This window comes from Trichomycterus rosablanca, chromosome 14, assembly GCF_030014385.1.
Source record: "Trichomycterus rosablanca isolate fTriRos1 chromosome 14, fTriRos1.hap1, whole genome shotgun sequence".
Taxonomy (NCBI): domain Eukaryota; kingdom Metazoa; phylum Chordata; class Actinopteri; order Siluriformes; family Trichomycteridae; genus Trichomycterus; species Trichomycterus rosablanca.
In genome coordinates, this window is record NC_086001.1 from 6,800,144 (window position 1) to 6,822,340 (window position 22,197).

General features: G+C 39.8%; 1 protein-coding gene across 2 annotated transcripts; it reads right to left on the bottom strand.

The window, feature by feature from the left end:
• Nucleotides 1–901: 901 nt before the first annotated feature.
• camk2d2 (calcium/calmodulin-dependent protein kinase (CaM kinase) II delta 2) lies at nt 902–20,728 on the bottom strand. 2 transcript variants are annotated; one of them, XM_063008572.1, is made up of 21 exons: nt 20,554–20,728; nt 19,469–19,563; nt 16,305–16,364; nt 16,161–16,215; nt 15,981–16,046; nt 13,246–13,318; nt 12,556–12,658; nt 10,763–10,846; nt 10,587–10,681; nt 9,643–9,765; nt 9,443–9,526; nt 8,217–8,259; nt 6,826–6,863; nt 6,263–6,310; nt 6,004–6,048; nt 5,750–5,798; nt 5,271–5,291; nt 5,081–5,156; nt 4,167–4,261; nt 3,443–3,662; nt 902–1,400 (listed from the first exon to the last, which is right to left on the bottom strand). In XM_063008572.1, exons 1-21 carry the CDS (start codon nt 20,613–20,615, stop codon nt 1,397–1,399), a joined length of 1,539 nt encoding a protein of 512 aa, XP_062864642.1. In that variant the 5' UTR covers nt 20,616–20,728; the 3' UTR covers nt 902–1,396. The 2 variants fall into 2 exon arrangements, with proteins under 2 accessions (XP_062864642.1, XP_062864641.1); XM_063008571.1 differs by having other exon boundaries at nt 6,826–6,866.
• Between the last annotated feature and the right edge of the window lie 1,469 nt (nt 20,729–22,197).

The following is a 22,197-nucleotide window of genomic DNA, read 5'->3' on the forward strand; positions in this document are numbered from 1 at the left end:
TGTGTTTTTACCGCTGCGCCACCTGAGCAGAGTTGAGGTTGTTCCATTAGTTTACAAAACCTGCTTGCAAAACCTAATGCAAATATGACTAACATGTAATAAAAATGTTTTTTGTGCTGATTGTTTTTGTTTGCTTGTTTTTACCAGGTTACAGTACAATACATAGATTCCTAAAAATAAAAAAAAATAAAAAAAGTGGAAGTGCTTTATAGAAAAATAAATAGTGGAAGTGTACAGATAGGACATGGTCACACCAGAATTTTACTAGTTATTTATCCAATGATGACAAAATCTGTCCTTCTTTTTGGTGCATTTAGCAATATTTGCTGCGTTAGAATTTAAGTTGTGGCTAAAAAATTTCAGATTCAAGTTTTACAAATCTAAACTGATTTTAGAAACTGAATCAGATCTTATATTTACACTGGGTTGTGTTGAGTCTGTTAGAGTCTCTATCAGGTTAATCTCACTAACCATTACGTGTAAAGTGCAAAAATAAAAAAGGGAGAATTTAATGCTGTAAACAGTTTAGTCATATTTACCCAATTAAAACTTTATATACACGAAGTTCTACTTGCAAAATTCTTTCTTACAAAGAACTCATTGGCCACACTACCAAAGAGGTCTTTTAAATGTAATTTCACTGATGGAACCCTGGTGTGACCACTGCTTTAGGGGGTGAGACAATACTATAAGCTACCTTAATAACAAGTATACATATGAAAAAATAATCAGCATGAATCATTTGTCTTCTGCTATGTCTGCAATGTAAAATCATTGTTCATAATCATAGCAAATGTTTTGAATAATTTTGCTGACAAACGTTTTAAAACTAGAAAGACAGCAATAATAATAATAATAATAATAACACAGTAATAATTACAGATAAACATGAGGTATTTGATAAAAGCTAAAAGAAGTAAAAGTATTAGATATTTATTAACATTAGTAAACATAAATATCAATGAGGTTTGTGATCGTCCGAGAATTTCATACATATGAAAATTAGCATGCACAGCTGATGTGCTCGATATGCTACATTCTTATTGGATATATATCTATTTATTTTTATGTGTACTTGCAGTGTGTGTTAGTGTGTGTGTGTGTGTGTGTGTCTGAGAATTTTATGGGTAAGCTAAGATTCAGAGTGTATTAATAAATGAACATCCACATATTTAATATATGTACATCACCAGAACCAAACACATGGCAGGAACTTTTGTTTAAAAAGAAAATGCTTAAAAACACACACACGCCATCTATTTAACATGGCTGTGTGTGTGTGTGTGTGTGTGTGTGTGTTTTGGCTGAATCTTGACAGGAAGAAACTTGGGTAGTTTGATAAATTGTTGATTGGTGATAAGATGCAGTTGATCTCACTTAGGAACTTCAGACTCAATCAACTACAAATACACAAAACATATTTTTACAAAAGCTGACGTTTCATGACAAGTGACTTCTTACGTTTATAAATTAAAGCTTTATTGTACTATTGGCTGGTTGTTTATCCCTATTGGGAACATCTATACTAACCAATGAAGAAAATACTCCATACAGCTGAGATTAGTCTACATTTGGCAAAGACTGCTAACAACCTCAATGGATTTAGCTACATTGGGTACATTAACCTTTTCCTGACCTAAAATTAGACTAAGCATCAATCACTGACAATATTTCATGGGTCCAGGCATATTGAGAACATTTAAAACTAGAGAGGTGCATTTCCTGAAGAAAATGCGAGTGTGATTTCAGCAATAGCGGGTGAGCGGGTGTGTGTACCCAAAAGCTGTATACGAGTCATGGTGTCATCAACGGGCTGTATGATTTAGAGTTGGAACGGCCTTGATATCTCAAAATTATAAAAATGAATGGAAGTGAATGGGGCAAAAAACGGGCGTGGCAGGTGTGCGTATCCAAATGCTGTATAGAAGACCTGCAGTTTGTGGGGGTGTGAATACTTTTTCTCAGACAGGTGACTGTATCTGTGTTCAAGCTGTCGTTTGAGCAGAAGTTCACTATATCAACCTGCCATTCGAAAAATGAATTGAAGCCAATGGGGACAAAAAAGTGTAAAAAACGGGCGTGGCGGGCGAACGGATTCAAAAGCTAGTATACAAGCAGTGGTGTCATCAACGGGCCGGATGATTTAGAGTAACTACTGCAATCACACTAATTAGTGTTGGTTAAAGACTAAGAAAAGACTCCATACAGCAATAATGGTGCTAATTACTCTTAATATTAGCTGCTTACAACTTCCATGGGTTCACTGAGTAACACTGTTTATAAAGTGTTTATGAATGAGTATGTGGCTGATTATGTATTAATTTATTAGAGATTGATTGTGGATAGTGGCAACTGATTGATTAGTTGTTGACTGATTAGTGTTTGTAGGGTAAAAGATTTAATGATAGATGATAACAGATTTTTTTTTTAGCATTTCCGCCCAATTTTCCTTCCAATTTAGTCGTATCCAATTACCTGATTGTATTACACTTCCTCTCTACTTATGTTGATCATGAGGAGAGCCGTGACTAACACACGGCCCCTCCGACACGTGTGCAGTAGCCGACCGCATCTTTTCACCAGCACGCGCCGAGTTCATATGTGGATCAGTTTTGTGTACGGAGAGACACACCCCGATCCTCATTATCCCTCGATCAATTAGCCAGCAGAGGCCGTAATTGCATCAGTTATGAGGACTCCCTTCCGGCACTCACCCTGAACAACTAACCAATTGTTTTTTGTGTAGGTGCTCAGAGCTGAGATTCGAACTGACAAGTTCGAGATGTCAGCTTTGGTGTGGTATTGTGGTGTGCCACCTGAGCGCCCTAAATTTATTTTGGTATTGATCAGGAATGAAGAATGGCTTTGAGATTTCAGTTTTAGTGTTTAACTACTGTAATGATTATTGATTAAATTATGAGTCATGCTTGGTGGCAATGAATTAGAAGAATCTGTGATTGTAACTGTTAGATCTTAGTTACACTTATGTCCATATACTTGGTATTATGCCCGCATTCTCCACCATTTGTTAGGTAGTTTCTCAAAGTAATTTCTTTATTAGTAATTGATCAATTATCACTTTATTTAAATAATGACTGGTTTGTGACTCACTATTGACTGGTCTGGTTTTGATTAGTAATTGTTTGGTGTATGAATAATAACACACTAAATCAGTAATAATTTATTATCTTGATTGCTGACTAATAATTAACTAGCAATTGATTGATTAATTTGTTATTAATTAAGATTAATTTTAACTGGCCACACTGTCCATCTGAAAGGCTTATTACTTATTGCTGGTCACTCTAAAGAGCTGGTAGTGTACCGTGTTAATTAACTATCCCTCAATTATCAATTGACCCTTTACTAATGTTTTAATAAATTAACAGTTAGTACATTTCTGATTAATTCATTGTTATTAAATATTGTTTATTGGGCTTACTTGCTGCTGGGGGCTCCAGACCGGTGAAAGTGGATGTTTTGCCACTTCCCTTCACGGCGATGCCACACTCGCGTTTCCTCAGACTGGGTGGTTCGCGGACGGCCGCTGTCCATGTACTGTGTTAGTCGTATGTAGGCGATACATGCAGCATCCTCGCCGATCAGGTGCACATGAGGGTTTAACAGAATGGTGTGAACTGGTTTGATGCCCTTCGACAGAGCTGGAGATACATAGCAAATAATATAATAAATGACCTTGCGACGGACTGGCACCCCGTCCAGGGTGTTACTGTGTGCCTTGCGCCCATTGAAAAGCTGGGGTAGGCTCCAGCACCCCCCCCCCCCCCACCCCACCCATGACCTTGATTGGATAAGCAATTAAGACAGTGAGTGAGTGAGTGAGTAAATGACCTGGATAATAATAATAATGATGCAGTTAGTGCTCGGGTTGGAAGTTGTCTATTATGCCACCCCACCACCACTCAGATCTGGGTTTGAATATCAGTGACACTATGATCTGATTGGTCATCTACAAACAGACATGATTGGCTATGTCTGATTAGGGGCTGGCCTAATCACCCTGTTCAGGGTTTCCTGGCTTGCAGTCAGTGTTTCCGGGTTGAACCAGACCCACCGTGACCCTGACCATGATAAAGTGATTGATGAAAACAATAATGAAATGGAAAAACAATAATGCAGTTAATAGAGATATTATATATAGATACCGTGTTCAAAGTAGAAGCGGTGAAAATCATGTCCTTCAACCAGATTTCCCAGTGCCTCAGGTTCAAAGGATGTCAAGCCAGGATCACAAATCTTACTACACACACAATGAAAAGCAACTTTAAAGTGTTTGTTATAGTGCCATTTTACCTTTGAATGCATTTGGGAGGTGTTTTATAACCCAGCAGTGGCAGCTCAGCAGTGGTGGGGCTTAAAACTTTAACCTTTGAATCAACAGACCTGTACCTTAACTGTTGAGCCACCACTGCCTTACCTCCAGCCCAATCACTTATACATGTATCAGCAATCACTAGAGATGTAACGATACACTCTACCCATGATGCGATGCGATTTACGATACTGGGTTCATGATACGATTTTTTCTCGATTTTTTTTAAACAAAATTAAATTGAAGACAAATTATGACAAAGTTTCCTTTTATTTCTGAGGTAGGTACAAACTATGCAAAACAATGCTGCACATTTCCCTTTTTGTGTAAAAAAAAACCTGAAATGAAATAAATCCCACATTATATAAATAAATGAATAATACAAATAAAGAAAGTATCCTCACATAAATAAATTTGGCTGGAAAATTCAGAACCTGGCAACCCTGTAGTGACATCAACCAGGCGAGATGAGTAGCGCCAGTGCCCTCTGCTTTTTAAAGTGAATATCGATTTTATGATACATGTAAACCGTTTTGAATCGTTACACATGTGAATCGATTTTTAACTGTCTTGTGGTGCATCGTTACATCCCTAGCAATCACTAATCAATACAGCAGTCTAATACACTATTACCCCTTAAAGCACTTAGCTATAATCAATCAGCAATACATTAATAATTACTGATCTTTCAGTGTGTGTGTGTGTGTGTGTGTGTGTGTGTGTGTGTGTGTGTTCATGCGTACTTACGAATAAGTTTCAAAGTCTCCATTGTTGATGGATTCGATCAGCTGCTCTGTAACTTTAATAATCTCCTGCTTTCGAGCTGAAACACACATCACATTGGTCTATAGCCTGATCAACATTAAAAAACATTCATGCTTATCTGTTAGTCAGATTCTGTTTAAACCAGAAATTGATTCATTAAAGATGAATTTACCTTTATTGATTACTTGGCAGGCTGGAGAACAGCAGAGACAGTTATCAGACAGTACAATATGTTTTCCTATATTTGATAGTGGCGGCATGTTATTATGCCAATAATTATTCTCTTATACTTCTTCTTATTAAAAATGTTCAATAAGATTCATCTAAAGAATTAAATGATTGCACCATTGAACATGTTGTTCTCTAAAGGTGACACAACCCTCCCTATTTATCCGGGCTTGGGATCGGCACTACAATGCACTGGTTTATGCATCCTAGTGGCCAGGTACCAATTTGCCTGGCTGCATGTTTTTGGACAGAACAAGTTACAGAACAAGTGATGATTAAACACTCAATACATCAATGAGAAGATGAATGGATTAACAGGTTCAGAATGTCATTCAAGGTGTTCACATACAGAGGCAGGAAGGAGATGAATAGAGGGTAAGAGGAATAGAAAATGGAATGAATCACAGAGTGACACACAGGCACCTTTCATATCTTCATCTTCTATTGTGGTGTTGTTACTCTCTGTGGATTCCTGAAATACACAGACTCCTGTAAATCTCAGGAACACAAATACGGTCTTTACGTAGACACCCTAACAGTGAATGGTGTTGATGTTAGCATTCAAATTAGTATTTGATCAGAATTGAGGTTTATTTGCATCCTGGTGATATGTTACTATAGAATAAGGATGAATGGTTAATAATAAATACACAATGAATCAATAATTAATATCTGACCTTGTTTCTCTCCACTGGATTGTGAATGACTGTAGTCTGAGGTTCCTGTAAAAATGTTTAAAAAAATGGTTTAAAATTGATAATAGTACTAGTTCATCAGTAGTTAAAATCATTACTAATTGTTGAAGGTTTATTAACTATCAGACTTCACTTTGCTTAAAATAAAAATGTATACATTTTATGTTATTTTATTGTAAAATAGAAACTGAAACAAATACATAAAATAAGTGGAAAATGTGGTGCTTGTTATTAAAGATACCAGAGCAGGGGAGGATGTGCTGGAGTCTTTGTTAGCTTTATTGTTAGCCTGGAAAAGTAAAAAAAAAATGAAGCTTTAACACCTGATCCACCCAAGTAAGATGATCACAAACCATTGATAGAAAGAAACCCACACTATATGGCCATATATTTGTGGACACCCCTAATTATTGAGTTTTAGCCACACCAAATGCTAACAGTGTATAAAATTAATTGTTAAACTGAATTGATGGTCCATAAAGACAAGTTTATTGTGGAGAAAGTTTCGTGTCCTGTAGAGTCCTGACCTTAACCCCAATGATAAATTTGGGATAAACTGAAATATTAAAACCTCAATTGCTAGCCAAGCATTCTTATCTAATATTAATCTTCCCAGATACAGAATAAGGGGATGGATGGATGGATGGATATTGATGCAAATACATTATATACATTTATATGTTTTATTTATTATGTATCTAATGTAAATGAGGAAAGAAAGTCAAATTAAGTTTTGAATGATGTGTTTAGAACTAATATTAATGTAAGGCAGTGAAATATTCAGATTAAACAGTGAATGTTAACCTTAACACCGTCTGGCTTCTTGTTGATCAGACTTTTGGCTGCTGTATATTGACAAAGAAAAGAAATGTTAATAAATATAATAGAATAATTACACACGTTAAACATGCAACAGGCAGCTTTAAATAAATCAGTGTAATGAAGAAAAATTTTCTAAATTATTCAGACAAGCTGCTAAATGAGAAATGCAAATTCTTAACATTCTTAATGTATTAAATGATTATTACAACCAACCACTCATCACTGTATATTACAAATCTGATAATACAGACTACATAATTATCAATCTGCAACACACAGTGATTAAACCATCACTAAGATTATATTAATACAGTAGCAACATTTTTTTAATTAATTGTTTATGTTAACCCATTTTGTTTGTGTAATCTTTGCATCCATCATGCAGCATATCATTGGCCAAGAAGCAGAACTACATGCACCTGATTGGTCAGACCGCTTTTTAACCTAATAAGTCTTACCTCATTCAACACCCCCCAAAAAAGAAGAGAAACAAATGATAAAAATGTAAAAGTAAGTAAATATAGTATATTATAGCTTAACTTAAATTAATAATAAAACTTAAAGCATTAAATAAATTGTGTTAAGGACAAGGAGAGTTAAACAATATGTAATGATGATAAAGCTTTTAAAAATGCATTTTTTAAAATGCATTTTCTCCCCATTTTCCTCCTGATTTAGCACACTCAATTTTGTCTTCCGCTGCTGAGAGATACCAGATTACATCCAAGGAGAGCACGTCGCTGTACACGCCTCTTTCGACACGTGTACAGCCCTCCTATTCTCTCCCCTGCATTCTGCACAGGCGTCTCTTCAATCAGGGTCCTTACACAGCGTATGAAGACCCACCCACCCACACATAGTCTGGCCCCCACCCTGCAGATATGGTGACCAATTAGTATCTGCTGCAGGCACTGCCAATTATGCCCACCAGATGGCGCCCAGCCTACCGGAGGCAACACAGAGTTTCGAACCGGGGAGATCAGAAACTCGGTGCTGGTCTGCAAGCGGAATATCCCACTGCGCCACCTGGGTGCCTAAAAATGAATTTTTAATAAAACTTGTTAAGAAACAAGCCAGAGAAAACAGTACTAGTGATGTCGATGTGTCTGTATCAACAACAATAACTGGATAATAACTGCATTCCCCAGACTGCTAAATCATCTTTGCAGACAAGTTCCTCTATTACACTCAATAACATTACTGGTCTATTTCTTTTAATAATGTAACCTTTTTTAAAGTGCTGGAATTACAAAATACTGGTTGTTACAAAACAAATACCTAAACATAACCCTATTCATTACATTCTAATATTAGAAAAAAAGTAGATTAATTAATCATTCAGCACATACACAAGTGTAACTTAAAACTTTTACCTGAGAAGTTTCTTGTGACTAGTAGAGTGGTTAATATGGCACCCTGACAGCAATAAAAGAGTAAAGAAGAGAAGAAATGCAAAAAGAATTATAGAAAAGAACTAATAGGGAAAGTATTACCTGAGCTTCACATACAGTGGTACCTTGTAACTCAACATCCCCTAAATACCCAAATTAACTAGGAACTGTCGCTTTGTTCAGCGCTCGGCCTGAGTGGTGCGGTAAAACATCATCAAAGTGTGCATATGAGACGAATCTGCATTTGTGTGTAAAAAACATCAGATTCACTCTGAAAGCTCCACATGTATCTGTGTTGATCTGGATTTTCAATTTCCAATTGCCCAATTGCATCACGCTTCCTCTCCACCAATGCCGATCCCCACTATGATTTGAGGAGAACAAACCTAACTCACGCCCCCTCCAACAAGTGGGCAGCAGCTGTATGCATCTTTTCACCTGCACTAGGCGAGTGCTAATGCGGATCAGCCCTGTGTACGGAGAGACACACCATGAACAACGCACTCCTTCCCCGCCCCTGTGCAGGCGCCATCATTCAGCCAGCAGAGGTCACAGTCGCATCAGCTACGAGGAGACCCTACCTATATGAACAACAGGCCAATCGCCGGATGGCAGAGCTGAGATTCGATACGATGTATTCGAGATCCAAGCTCTGGTTTGCTGGCGTGCGTTTTTACCACTGCGCCACCTGAGCGGCCCTGTTCCATGTTTTTTTTTATTGGATGCAGTTAAACTAACCCTAAGCTGTATTTCTTGATGCATGCTCAATAATCCAGGTACACAAATCCACAAAGTTGAATCAGTTCATACGTTTTGCCACTCATCCAAGTCACATGTCACAAGTTCAACTTGTGTCCAGATGAACTGATTCAACTTTGTGGATCTAAGCTGTATTCAAGCAAAATCACTAATGAAGACTTAGAAGGCCATGCTGTAAAGTTTAATGACATAATATAACCGTTTCAATTATTTAGTTAAAGACAAAGAACCATTTTTACTTCAACTGTACCTTAATAAGGTCAACAAAGTGCTCATTTGAGAGGAGAACTGCAGGACTTATGTTGCTATTGGAAACTGTGCATCTGTACAGACCATTGGTTTTGCATTTTGACCAGCTTCAGTGCAGCTTTAGGCTAATTTGCATCATGTTTGTCAAGCTGTGACAACAGAAAGTAAAAATGTATCAAAGGGGGTGAAGAGATGGGTACCTTCAGCTTCCTCCTGGCGTTGAATTTCTTGAGACACTCCACAGTTTCCTGTCGGTGCATCATGGAGGCTACAGTAGAACGTTGCTGCAGAGAAAACATTAGAGTAGAAAGTCACTATGGTGAATAGATTAATATAAACTCTATTTTAATAGGATTTAGTAAGTATTTGTACAGTGTAAAGTGTACAGTGTTTAACATACACAGATCCAGGGGTGTTTGAGAGCCTCTGTTGCTGTGATGCGTTTATTCGGATTGATGGTGAGCATTTTATTGATCAGATCTTTTGCCTCGGGAGTCACCGTGTCCCACTCTGGGGAGGGAAACTACAGACCACATTAATTAAATCAATCAAACAAGCAGTTCTTTGATGATTCAATTGCATAAGTAGATAAATCAGCACCGAACAATCAAACTAGTCAGTATAGTTAAAACAAGCTGAAGTGGGGTGTAAAATAGTGCAGCATTGAGACTAAATACACAGATCAGGCATAACATTATGACCACCTTCCTAATATTGTGTTGGTCCCCCTTCTGCTGCCCCATACACAACAAACTGAGATGCTCTGTGTATTCTGACACCTTTCTATCAGAACCAGCATTAACTTCTTCAGCAATTTGAGCTACAATAGCTTGTCTGTTGGATCAGACCACACGGGCCAGCCTTTGCACCCCACGTGCATCAATGTGCCCTGGCCGCCCATGACCCTGTCGCCGGTTTACCGCTGTAGATACTGACCACTGCAGACTGGAAACACCCCACAAGAGCTGCAGTTTTGTTGATGCTCTGACCCAGTCATCTAGCCATCACAAGTTGGCCCAACTTCACTCAAATCCTCACGCTTGACCATTTTTCCTGCTTCTAAAATGTTCGGTTGCTGCCTAATATATCCCACCCACTAACAGGTGAAGTGGTGAAGAGATAATCAGTGTTATTCACTTCACCTGTCAGTGGTCATAATATTATGCATGGTCGGTGTAGTTAGCAGTGTTGATGAATAAGTAAATTGTCATGCTCTACTATTTGATTAATTATAAACAAGGATTAAAAGATAAGATCAAACGATGATCATTTATGGTTCAGTCATTGTATGCATATCTGAACAGATAGCAGCTCATTATATGAAGAATCTCTTTGTTTACACACATCATAGGCTCCAGCTTTGATCTGCTGATAAAGACGGTGCTGATCTTCATCCCAAAATGGAGGATACCCAACCAACAAGATGTACAGGATCACACCTACACACACAACAGTATACTCATGCTACTTGTATTGCACACATTACATTAAAGTTTTTAAGTGTTTCTGTTGTGTCTTACCACAGGCCCACATGTCCACCGGTTTACCATAAGGATCTTTCCTCAGAACCTCGGGAGATAAATAACCAGGAGTCCCAGCAAAACCTACACAACAAAACACAAAGACACATCACGGTACATAAAACACACATTATTACATAACAGGGCCGGCGCTAGGGGGGGGGGCTGAGGGGGGCATTGCCCCCACAAATTGTGTCTTTGCCCCCCCAAGCAGGGGCGTAGCACCAAATTCTGGGCCTTATGCACAAGAAGTGACCGTGGGCCCCCTTCGAACCGTGGCCGCTCTTGGTGGACCAGCGCTCGGTTGCGTTTGCCACGCTAGCCTTCCGCCATGCCCACCTCCCCTTGGTGGACCTGCGCTCGGTCCCGTATTCCTCCGACACGCCCCCCTCCCCTTGGTTAAATTGCGCTCGGTCCTGTATTCCTCCGACACACACCCCTCCTCTTGGTGAACCTGCGCTCGGTTGCAGGTACCAGGTGCGTCTGCCAGACTGCCGATCCACATCGGGTGCTCTATTTCTACGTTCCTTTTCTCATTGTGCCCTATGGAGCCCTCCCCCGATTTGGGGCCCTGGTGACTCTATCCCACTTTGCCCCCCACTACGACGCACCTGGGTTTTACTGCCCCCCCAAGCAAAGCGGTCCAGCACCGGGGCTGTTACATAACATACACAAACAAGTACTTAAAAGTACACCAATACACAATCATCTTCCCTTAACAGCTACATTAGTAATGTAGAGTGCAGAGCTGTTACCTGCCTTGTGTGAGTGATGATTGGTTAAATAGATCCTGGGTAGGATATATAAAATACCTAGTTCTGATCATCCGATTGCCTGACCGTCTTGTTGATCCACATTATCAAAGGCAAATTGGCTATAAATGCAGAGTTGCTTTTGGTTATTGTTTGTAGATTGTCAATAACCAGGTCTATTCGAGCTGTAATAAGTGGCTTTTTAGCTGCTGCATTTTGGCTACTGCTTTAACTTTCTTTACTGATCTTTTTTACCCCGTTTTGGGGAGCCAGCTTGGCCTTTTTTGGGGGAGCCAGCTTTGCTTTTGCATTTTTCTATGCAGGAAAGGTTTTGGGACCTGAATGCAGCTTTTTGGTGTAGGAACATCATGCTTCCCCGTATAACAAACCTGTGCCTGGTACTCTTAGCTACAATTTAGGGTGGCACAGTTAGCTAAAATTTAGGGTGGCACAGTTAGCTAAAATTTAGGGTGGCACAGTTAGCTAAAATTTAGGGTGGCACAGTTTGCTACAATTTACTTACTTACTTAACATGAACATCCACCCTGCCATAATACCAGTACAGAATTATGGGAGAATAAAGGGGGAGGGCTAATTGGGTGCTAAATTGTTGTTTTTTAATTATCAACTAGTAATTGACTCACAAAACCATCCTACTTGCTTAATTTACATTTTCAACCCAGCATAGTTTATCAGTTACAGTTATCAGTTATTTAGTTACAGAAGAAGAGTTTGACAGTTTGGCACAGTGGTTTATTACACCATCCCACCATACTGCTGTTGGCCGGCCTTGCAATGGATTTCTGTCATCCCCGTCTTGTGCCCAGTGTTTTCTGGTGAAACCAAACCCACCACGACCCTCACCAGGATAAAGCGGTTGATAAAAATTAAATGTAAAATAAAACAAAGACCCTAAAACTGCCATGAACTGTTTATGTCCATTACGAGTTGGTATCAAAAAAGATTTGTAGGTGAAAATTGACTGAGATATTCTGGTTATAATCACATTTTATTTAACTAAATCAAGTTCTTAATTCTTACCAAACCAGGCCTGCTGTTCACCCTGCACTTCTATAGCCAGTCCAAAGTCAGCCAGTTTTACTGCAGCTCCTTTTAGCTTGCTCGCTAACAACAGGTTCTCAGGCTAAATCAAAATAATGCAAAATCACATTATTACAAAGAAATGCATCCGCATTAGATATGCTAAATACAGCTGTACATAATAGTGAATCTAATTAAACACCATACCACAGGATAAGTGACACAACTTCTAGTGATCATGTGACATCCCAATAAGCATATCTACAGGCAGTGTGGGGGATTGCTTTGTTTATTGGAGGATTGTTTATTGGAGGTTTGAATTGTTTAACAACAAGCTTTTCCCTCCATGATACTTCCAAAACAGCCCTAATGATAACTGAAAACATCTCTGAAGTCATTTTCTAAAATCTAGCAAAATGCTTCCAAGAACACTGAAGGCTGGCATAGCAGCAAAGAGAGCCAACACCATATTAATGCACAGGATGTAGAATAAGATGTTTTGGTGTCCATAAACATATGGCTGATGTAGTACATGTCATACTATATTATGTAATTATGTAACATTGCATAGTTTTTTCCAGAGGTATAATAAGTGTGTTACTCAGTGGAGCATTAAGCTGCATCACTCTGAGCATAATCCGGTGTGTGTGTGTGTGTGTGTGTGTGTGTTTGTATGTGTGTTTGTATGACCTTCAGATCTCTGTGGACAATGCCATTAATGTGGCAGTGATGAACACTCTCCAGGATCTGCTGAATACAGTGACTGCAAGAGAAACAGAGATGCTAAATTAATGTGAAGAGATTATATATGTTTATTTTTGTTATGTTTTTTAAGGTGGTTAAGGTCACAATTGATGAGAATAACACAGTCTGGTTATTCATTAGAGCAGCCAAAGGACGTAGAAGAAAAATTAAGGATCCCTTGGTGCCCAATTACCACAGAAACCACAGAAACAGTTTTATTACTTTGCAAGGACAAACTGAGTTTAAGATATTTTGCTAGAATAGCCCATCATTGTGGTTGTTAGCCTTGAATTCATGCTACAGCATTGCCTATGCTCTACGACTTCTTAAAACATGGTTAATAAGGCAATACATAAGCAAAGATCCACTGGTGATAATCTACACCTCTTACTGCTGTAGGCTTTTTGCAGAAAATAAAAAAGGAAGCTTATGCACATGTATCAATTACAATGGGTCTAACCTTGTAAGTGTCGATCAATATCCATTATCCCCAGTGCTGGCAATGCTTGAACACATATGAGGGGGCTAAAACATTTATTTAACTTGATCTGCACAGTGCAAGTAACCTGACCCATAAAGAGATGAATGGAATTAAGAGCTCATGACTTTGAGTGACATTGAAAATCAGCGGTTAGTGGCTCATTTGTATTCAAAACCTCTCTAAATGATGTACTCACAGCAAGTACTAATGGATGAGAAAAATATAACATATTTTAAATGCTGTTAACCATGGTTAGTTAAGAAACTGTAAATATGCATGGGTTTCGCCACTTAATACTATGCCCCTTACCCCTGAGAATATAAAAACTTGCATCTTTTCTGCTTTAAAGAACCACTTTATGATCTTGCTGACCAAATTCTAGAATTTTTAGAGCACTATTGCCATTCAAAAAACTGTCACAACATTATAACCCTGCAGCAAGATGATATTTACATTGATTTTAGGGAATTTACAGTAATGTTTATTGCAGTAAATTTTAGGACATTAAAATGGCTCATGGTTGAATGGATTGATTTGCTTTTGGGTGTCTAACAGATCCCTAAACACCCCGTAGAAAAGCTATCTAAGGAGACTTGCTTAGAAGTCTGTGAAACACAAGTCAGTTCCTAAAACTGAGTCACACATTTTACTGGATGTAAAACACAGCCCGGTCTACTTTAATTAAGGGTTTGCCTGACTTTATAATTTTGGGCTGGCAAATGTTCTTCATTAATCCGAAGGAGTTTAGAGAGTTCATGAACTGACTCATGATTAGGGACATTGTTTGTAAGATTTTTACAGGAAGCATCCAGATCAACTGGCTTTGGTGCCCCTTTGTCCAGAAAATCAGTATTCCCTTTTGCCTACTAGCCAATCTTGCTTTAGTTATTTATTAATTGTTTGGCATATCATCTCCAGGTCCATGTGCTGACTTGACTATGGCAGGAAGACAAATGAATGCCTTTATTATCTACTTTGGGCACTACGAGTACTTGGTGATGCCATTTGGCCTAATGAATGCACCAGTTGTCTTCCAATATCTCGAACTACAGAGGCACTGGGGCATTGCATATTTGCCTATCTGGTTGAATTCTCATCTACAGTAAAACCACAAGACAAGACAAGCAAGTAGTGTATATGAGATTCATTCTTCAGCTTCTCTTGGACAACCAACTCAGTGTAAAATAGTAGTTTTCCATGACTTCTAGGTCATAGTGACCTGGCTTGAAATATGTCCGTTCAGATGCCCTGTCCAGGCAGTGGGATCCTCCAACCACATCTCTCCAGTGAGCCGTCATCCTGGAAACACTAATTGTAAACCCCTTTAAGTGGGGTCTCAATATGGCAATTTATGAGGCTTAGCAGCAGAAGCCAGATTATGGTGACCCCCCCTTCCTGGAACTGTATTTGTCCCACCACAGTTGGAACATGAGTCCTGCGGTGGGGCTTATATCCCCTAATATAGGACATCCAGGGGTGACCAGAACCCTGGAGTTTTTCCAATAGAGAAGGTCAATTAAGACCTGCAGCGGACACTCCAATGTCTAGCATTTGCTAAACCCCTCATCCTGGGTGAAACACTTGCTCTGGGCAGAATATGCCTACAATATACTGTGGCTTTCATTCTTGTCACTGTTTGAATTTTAGCAGAATAAAGTATGCCTTTGTCATATATACAGATACACATGTATAGTACAATTAAATTCTGGAGCAAACTGGGTTAAGGGCCTCGCTCAAGGACCCAACAGTCCAGCATAGGAGAGTAATAGGAGAGGCCAATGCTGACATTCCATTTGCAGAACAACTGGTAGCTGTCAAATGGCTTGGTACTAGGCTAACACCACCCTCAATGCCACCACTGTATTTAGAATGACTGCCACAAACCAGAGGAGGCAACTGGGGCCTTATTTCCACCTAGGCCAGCATGTTTGGTTATCTGCCAAAGACCTGTCCCTATTGGTAAAGTCATGGAAATTAGGTCCCAGATATGCTGGACAATTCGTTTACGTTCAATTTACTATCCAGTCAATTAAGGGTTAAGGACCTTGCTCCAGGGTTCAACAGTGGCAACCTGATTGCCTCTCTGGTTGGTCTTTTTTGTTTGTTTGTTTTTTTAGGTTGTGAGCTTGCTGGGCAGCTTTTCTCACCACCCAGTACCAATAACATTTCCAAACGTTGTTATAAAACTATGTTTTACTACCTGGCATCAGCTTCACTGTAATATTCCCTTGCAACAATATCTTCAAACAGTTCTCCTCCAGTGACCCTGTAATTAAATGACAAATTATGCACATATTAAATTATAAATACCCATAATTCCTTAAGACTTTCTCTTACGGAAAGCAGATACACATGCATACAGGTTGTTACTGATACTCACAAATCAAACACCAGATAGTGAAAGCCCTCTTCTGATATACTGTCATGGAGACGGACTGTCAAGCACAGAGACCAGATACACATGTCAGAAATGGGAATGGATAGTAAATAGAAAACATGAAAACAGGTAGGTAGGTGTTTATACCTATATTGTGATGTTTTAACAGTCTGCAAATCCGAGCCTCTCTCTCCAGCTTCTGGTGATCTGTTTTTAAGAAGATTATTCAATTATCTTGACATGAGAAGGCACACACATGCTTAACTAAAGACTCTGGGCTAATGATGTAAGAAATTATGGTTGTAAGATGATAGTTACTGGGTAGAACACTTCTCATTAATGCTACCAAAGTAGCCTTGCTGAAAGCTCATACTGATGACTTAAAACCTCAACATTTGTGTTGTGTTGATAGCATGTGTTTTACTTCTTGACCAACTACAATAATATCAAGAACAATGTGCGGTCTGACAACAAATCATGAGGAACCTCAGAGAACCACTTCAATACTATGGAGCTTATATATATATTTTTTATGCATTTTCTCCCCTTTTTCTCCCTTTTAGTGCGTCCAATTGCCCGATTGCGTCATGCTTCCTCTCCACCAATGCTGATCCCCGCTCCGATTAAAGAGAACGAAGCTAACCCATGCCCCCCTCCTACACGTGGGCAGCATGCCGTATGCATCTTATCACCTACACTTTGACGAGTGCAGTGCATCTCAGCGTTGTGTATGGAGAGACACATCCTGAGAGCACTCATCATTGTTGATGTGGCCGCTCAGCCTAGCCAGCAGGCAGAGCTGAGATTTGATACAATGTATTCAAGATCCCAACTCTGGTTCCAGCGTGTGTGTTTACCGCTGTGCCACCTGAGCGGCCCAGTACAGCTGAGCTAAATGTCAACTGCTGCAGGCATGCTAACGGTGTTTGAGCTAAGGTGCTCTGGAACCGAATGGTTGTGTGAATCATTATTTATTTACAGTATATGTCTACTTCCATTTTCCCTCGCTGCAAGGTACTGCACCACCTTCCGTTGAATAGGTGACCGGGGCAGTTGTGACTCAGTATACAAATGCTGGCATTACCAAGCAGCTACTGTTGGGTCCTTAAGCAAGGCTCTATATTGCGATGACCTTGTGTTTAGACTCCTACTTACTAACAAACTGGAAGATCAAAGTTCTGTTGTATTGTACATGACCCACACAAGGCATTACCTACACAAATGTCTGGTGTTGTGTAGGTCCTGTCTAAATGCTCATATACATACGGCAGCTAACGAGCTCTTGAAATGCATTCTGCCTGCTCCATGTCCCAAAAATGTTTTTGGTTGAGCGCATAGCCACTGATGCACCTCTGCTTTCACATCATCATCACATGAAAATCTTCCTCCCCTTAAAGCTTCTTTGAGCATCCAAAAAGGTGGAAATCAAATGGCACTAAATACGAACTATAAGCATCTCTCAGCCTCTTAGAAACGACCAATTACTACTCCTCCCACCCTCATCTTTTCCAACCAAAAAATAAAAGTGCAGAAACTTTTTAAAGATCCCTCGAATTCATGTCATTTTGCATCAGCTAACAATGATTTCAAATCTGTTATAAAAAATGTCAGCCTGGTCATCGATCAGATTTACTTTCTTTAATCTCTTTCTCTTTAAGTAGAGCCCGCTACTGTATGAGCAGAAATAAATAAATAAATAACTGCTGGGGGGTGATGCCAAAAAGGGCAGCCAAGTGAACAGAGTGAGAACAGTGTGTAGTCTCTAATTAAAAGTGTCCTAGTTAGTAAAGGTTCAGCCTCTGGACTGGCACAAACCTGAATTACACACATACATAGACAGGACATGCTTATTTCCTTTTATTTTTAGCATTGGAGCACTCCGGTCTAAAGCATCTGACAGCACTATCTGAAAAGATGATATAAGAAGAGAGATCACTGGAAAGCCATTTCTGAAATCCCCCCAGGAAGTTATTTCAGGCCATGCAAGCCCAGGCTATAATCCTGCAGCATCCTGTAAGATCATGTAAGCATAACTGACCTTTAATTAAATATTTGAAATCACTGTTAAAGTCCAGGAACGTTTAGATCTAGGAACTTATTGATTCGACCCACGGTCAAACTGCCCTGGACAAGTGATCTGTATCCAGGGGCAGCTTGATGATACCCATATTAACAAACTTCACATATAAGTCCGTGCTGGATGCAAGTGGCTTCAGTTGGTGGAGTGGCTGCTCTGCTCCCTTTATTTCCCTCTCTTTATTCTTTTTAAAAACAACTATGGTTAGCACACACTGGTGGACTGAGTAGCTTTTACATATGTGGCTGTAAATTAAAATTTCCTCTTTTTATTCTTTTTTTCAAGAACTATGGTTGTCACACAGTGGTGGACTGAGTAGCTTACACATTCTTTTGTGGCACTTTAGCCACATTATTGTTCTGCCTTTGTTAAGCATCCTGCAAACTGGGTTCATCTTTAATAGCTACGCAGGTGCAGGGCTCCTTCTGGCGCCTCCAAAATGAGACGTGAACCGCCCCTTTACACAACACAATGGCATTCACAAATGATCAGCTTCTATTTACTCACAACCCACACAACCGATCAGCCTCCTTTACTTTTCACCACAACAGCTTATCAGCTTCCTCCATTTACATCAACCAGTTAACTACTTGATGTTCTACAACACCTGATCCAATTTTGTTCTCCCACAACCTTTAAAAGCTTCATTTTTCCAATGTTCTCCACATCATGTATACAATCAGTTGCATCCCTCTTAACAATCAAGTAGCTTTATCTTTCTCTCAACAATAACCAATCAGCTATTTTTTCTTTATGGTTCCTGAAACCAATCAACTTTCTCACACTAACAGCCAAACATCTTTATAACTTAAACTATAGTTAGTTTACTCCTCTGAACCAGAAATGAGCTCCTCCCCTCACACAACAACCAACCAGCTATCGAGAAACCACAATCAGCTTTATCCTTTTAAATAATCAGTCACTGTGGGATTCGAATTGGTTGTTGGAATGGATGACGTTGTTGGTTTCTGCACAATTAGAAAATTAAGACATCCTTAAAGATTGCCAACTTTGAACGATATTCAGCTCACTGTCTGAAGGACTTAGATAACTGGCTGTTGTAAAAGGTAAAAAAAGAAAGATGACTGGTTCTCAGTAAAGGAGGCAGGTAGGGGCTGGTTGTTTGTTCTCTATGCTGGTGGATCCTGAAGACAAACAGACCACTGGCAACCATTACACTGACAGATATGAAAGAACTGGATCAAATACACACACGTGTACAGTATATACATACCCCTAGCTGACAGCTTCTTGGTATTGATGATTTTTGCAGCATATTCTTGACCTGATGAGATCTTCACACATCGTCTCACCACAGAGAAAGCTCCTCTGAGAAAAGCAGATATTAGATAATAAGCATACATACATATAATCAGAAAATGTATTTACAGGTGGGTTACAACATTATCTGGTAAAATAGAAAGCTCTCTTGCCTTTTATTTGGGGAAATTACTGGCTGGGCTTAAGTATGGAGGCCCCCCAGAGATGGAAGACTGATGCAACAATTTACTGAGGCAAAACCTAGAATATTTTCCAGGTAATTATAGGGCTGAAACCTAATACAATTTCTGAGTAAGAACCAGGTCGAGACAGAATCTATTTCCATAGTAATAACTCAAGGCAATCAAATTTCCATAGTAATATCCCAAGGCAATCAAGTACAAATCCTGACCTTCAGAGAATTGACCAAGTACAATTTTCTGATTTTTTATTCCTGGGAAAGATCTTAGGTACCTCGGTACTAACTTGTACTAGTTGCTTGGATGACTAGTCCAGATCTAGTACGATGTAAAACATTCAAAGCTGAAATATTACCAGGAAACATACAACCATACTCATATGGGTTTGGAGTTGGTAAGCGAACCGACACATACATGGGTACTGCAGAGTGGATGAGAGCAAAGATAGTTAAGATTCTCAGCATGTGCCATTCCCAGCATGCTTTGCTCCTCCTGTGTATGAGGACAGATCAGAGATGGAGCCACTGTATGTTGTGACAGTGTGTATGTGTGTGTGAAAGACAGACAGACATTTAGGTTGACGGTGTGACACATATACTGGAGACGGACTTGGGAGGACATGCAGTCTAATCCGCTATGCATTTAATTATAACAGTGGGTATTCCTTTGTGTAATTGTGAGTGTGTGTGTGTGTGTGTGTGTGTGTGTGTGCGTGCTGTCGCATTGCCAGTGATCCCACCTCCATCCCTGCAGCACACACACACACTCACAGCCTGCAGCAGTCTTCATCTCATAAACAGACCATCCCCCTTAAAGGTAAATCATGCACACACACACACACACACACACACATACATACTTCCCAAGCTCCTCGTACAGCTGGTACTCATCCGTAAACCGTGTGCAGATCGTCAATGCCATGGTGCAGCGCGTTAAGGTGAGGGACCGATGAGGAGGGAGTCACCGCAGTCCGCAATCTAAAGCAACAGCAAGCTGTACTGCTCTGTAAATGATGCTCTTTGAATTAATTGCTAATGACAGATTGAGGTCTCACAGATCAAATCATCAGCTTAGATAAAAATGGTGTAGGAGAAAAATAGAAAATCTCTCACATGCCCCTGATCTAAATCCATTCGCTCATCTGGATGAGAGCAGCAGAGAACAGACCACAGTTGCTGCCATCACCGAATGCAAAAAAAGACCCAGTAGCACGTCACACCTACATAACTCCACCCACCCTGTCTGCATCTACACCTCAACCCAGCCCCCTTTAGCCACAGTAAAGCTAGCAGGCATTCTTGGTTTGCTTTTTGAGTTTGTATTTCAATTTCAGTGCATCTTGGCAGGGGAGAGCTGCAGTTGGGAAAGGGAATATACTTCAAGAGGGTGAAGACCAACAATTAGAAGACGGGGGCGTATATGGCAGTTGGGTGGGGACCATCAATTAGAAGACAGGGCTTATACTGCTGGTGGGTATGGACCATCAGTTGGAAGATGGTTTATACTCCAAGTTGGTTGGAATCATGGATTAGAAAGTGGGGTTTATACTGCAAGTGTGAGGGAAGCATCATTGTGTGGTCTGGGCTTATACTGCAAGTGGGTGGGGACCAACAATTGGAAGATGGGCTTATACTGCAAGTGGGTGAGAATCATTAATTAGAAGCATAGTGCAAGTGGGTAGGAAGCATAGTTTTGAAGTCAGGGCTTACATTTCAAGTGGGTGGGAACCATCAAGTAGAAGATGGGGCTTATACTGCAAGTGGGAGGGGACCGTCAATCAGAAGATGGGGTTATACTGCGAGTGGGTGGGGACCATCAGTTGGAAGACAGGTTTATACTCCAAGTTGGTGGGAACCATCAATCAAAAGTTGGGGTTTATACCACAAGTGTGTGGGAAGCATACTGTGTGGGAAGCATTTTGAGGTCGGGGCTTATACTGCAAGTGGGTGGTGACCAACAACTGGAAGCATAGTGCAAGTGCGGCTTGTGACTGGAAATTGTACATTTTATTAGTTATTTGCATTAAACTCATAAGTTTTTGCTTTCTTTCTTTTCTGAGGTCCAGAGATATGTTGACCTTGGCACGGGCACCCCACGCACACACAGTTTTGATACTTATGCATTCTTATGGAAGTATGCCATGTTCTTAACAAGCTGACTATTCTTGTAGAATGATAAACAAGTTTGGTGTGGAAAGTTGACCTTGAACTAAATTACTGAGCACAGCTGCATGAAGGGGCAGTAAAGCGTAGTATAAATATTGCGATAGGGTGGACGGTATCCACCTTTCTCTCCTGTAAAGCTGTGTGAGAGTTTGCATTATGAGATCAGTCCTCAGCTGAGTAATAAATTGATTATTTTGCTTTTACGAATATCCAGGTTGTCTGTGTCAATCTTTAAGGGTTATTTTGAATTCCCACAACAGGCTTACATTTCAAGTGGGTGGGAAACATCAATTAGAAGACGGGGCTTATACTGCAAATGGGTGGAAACTATGAATTAT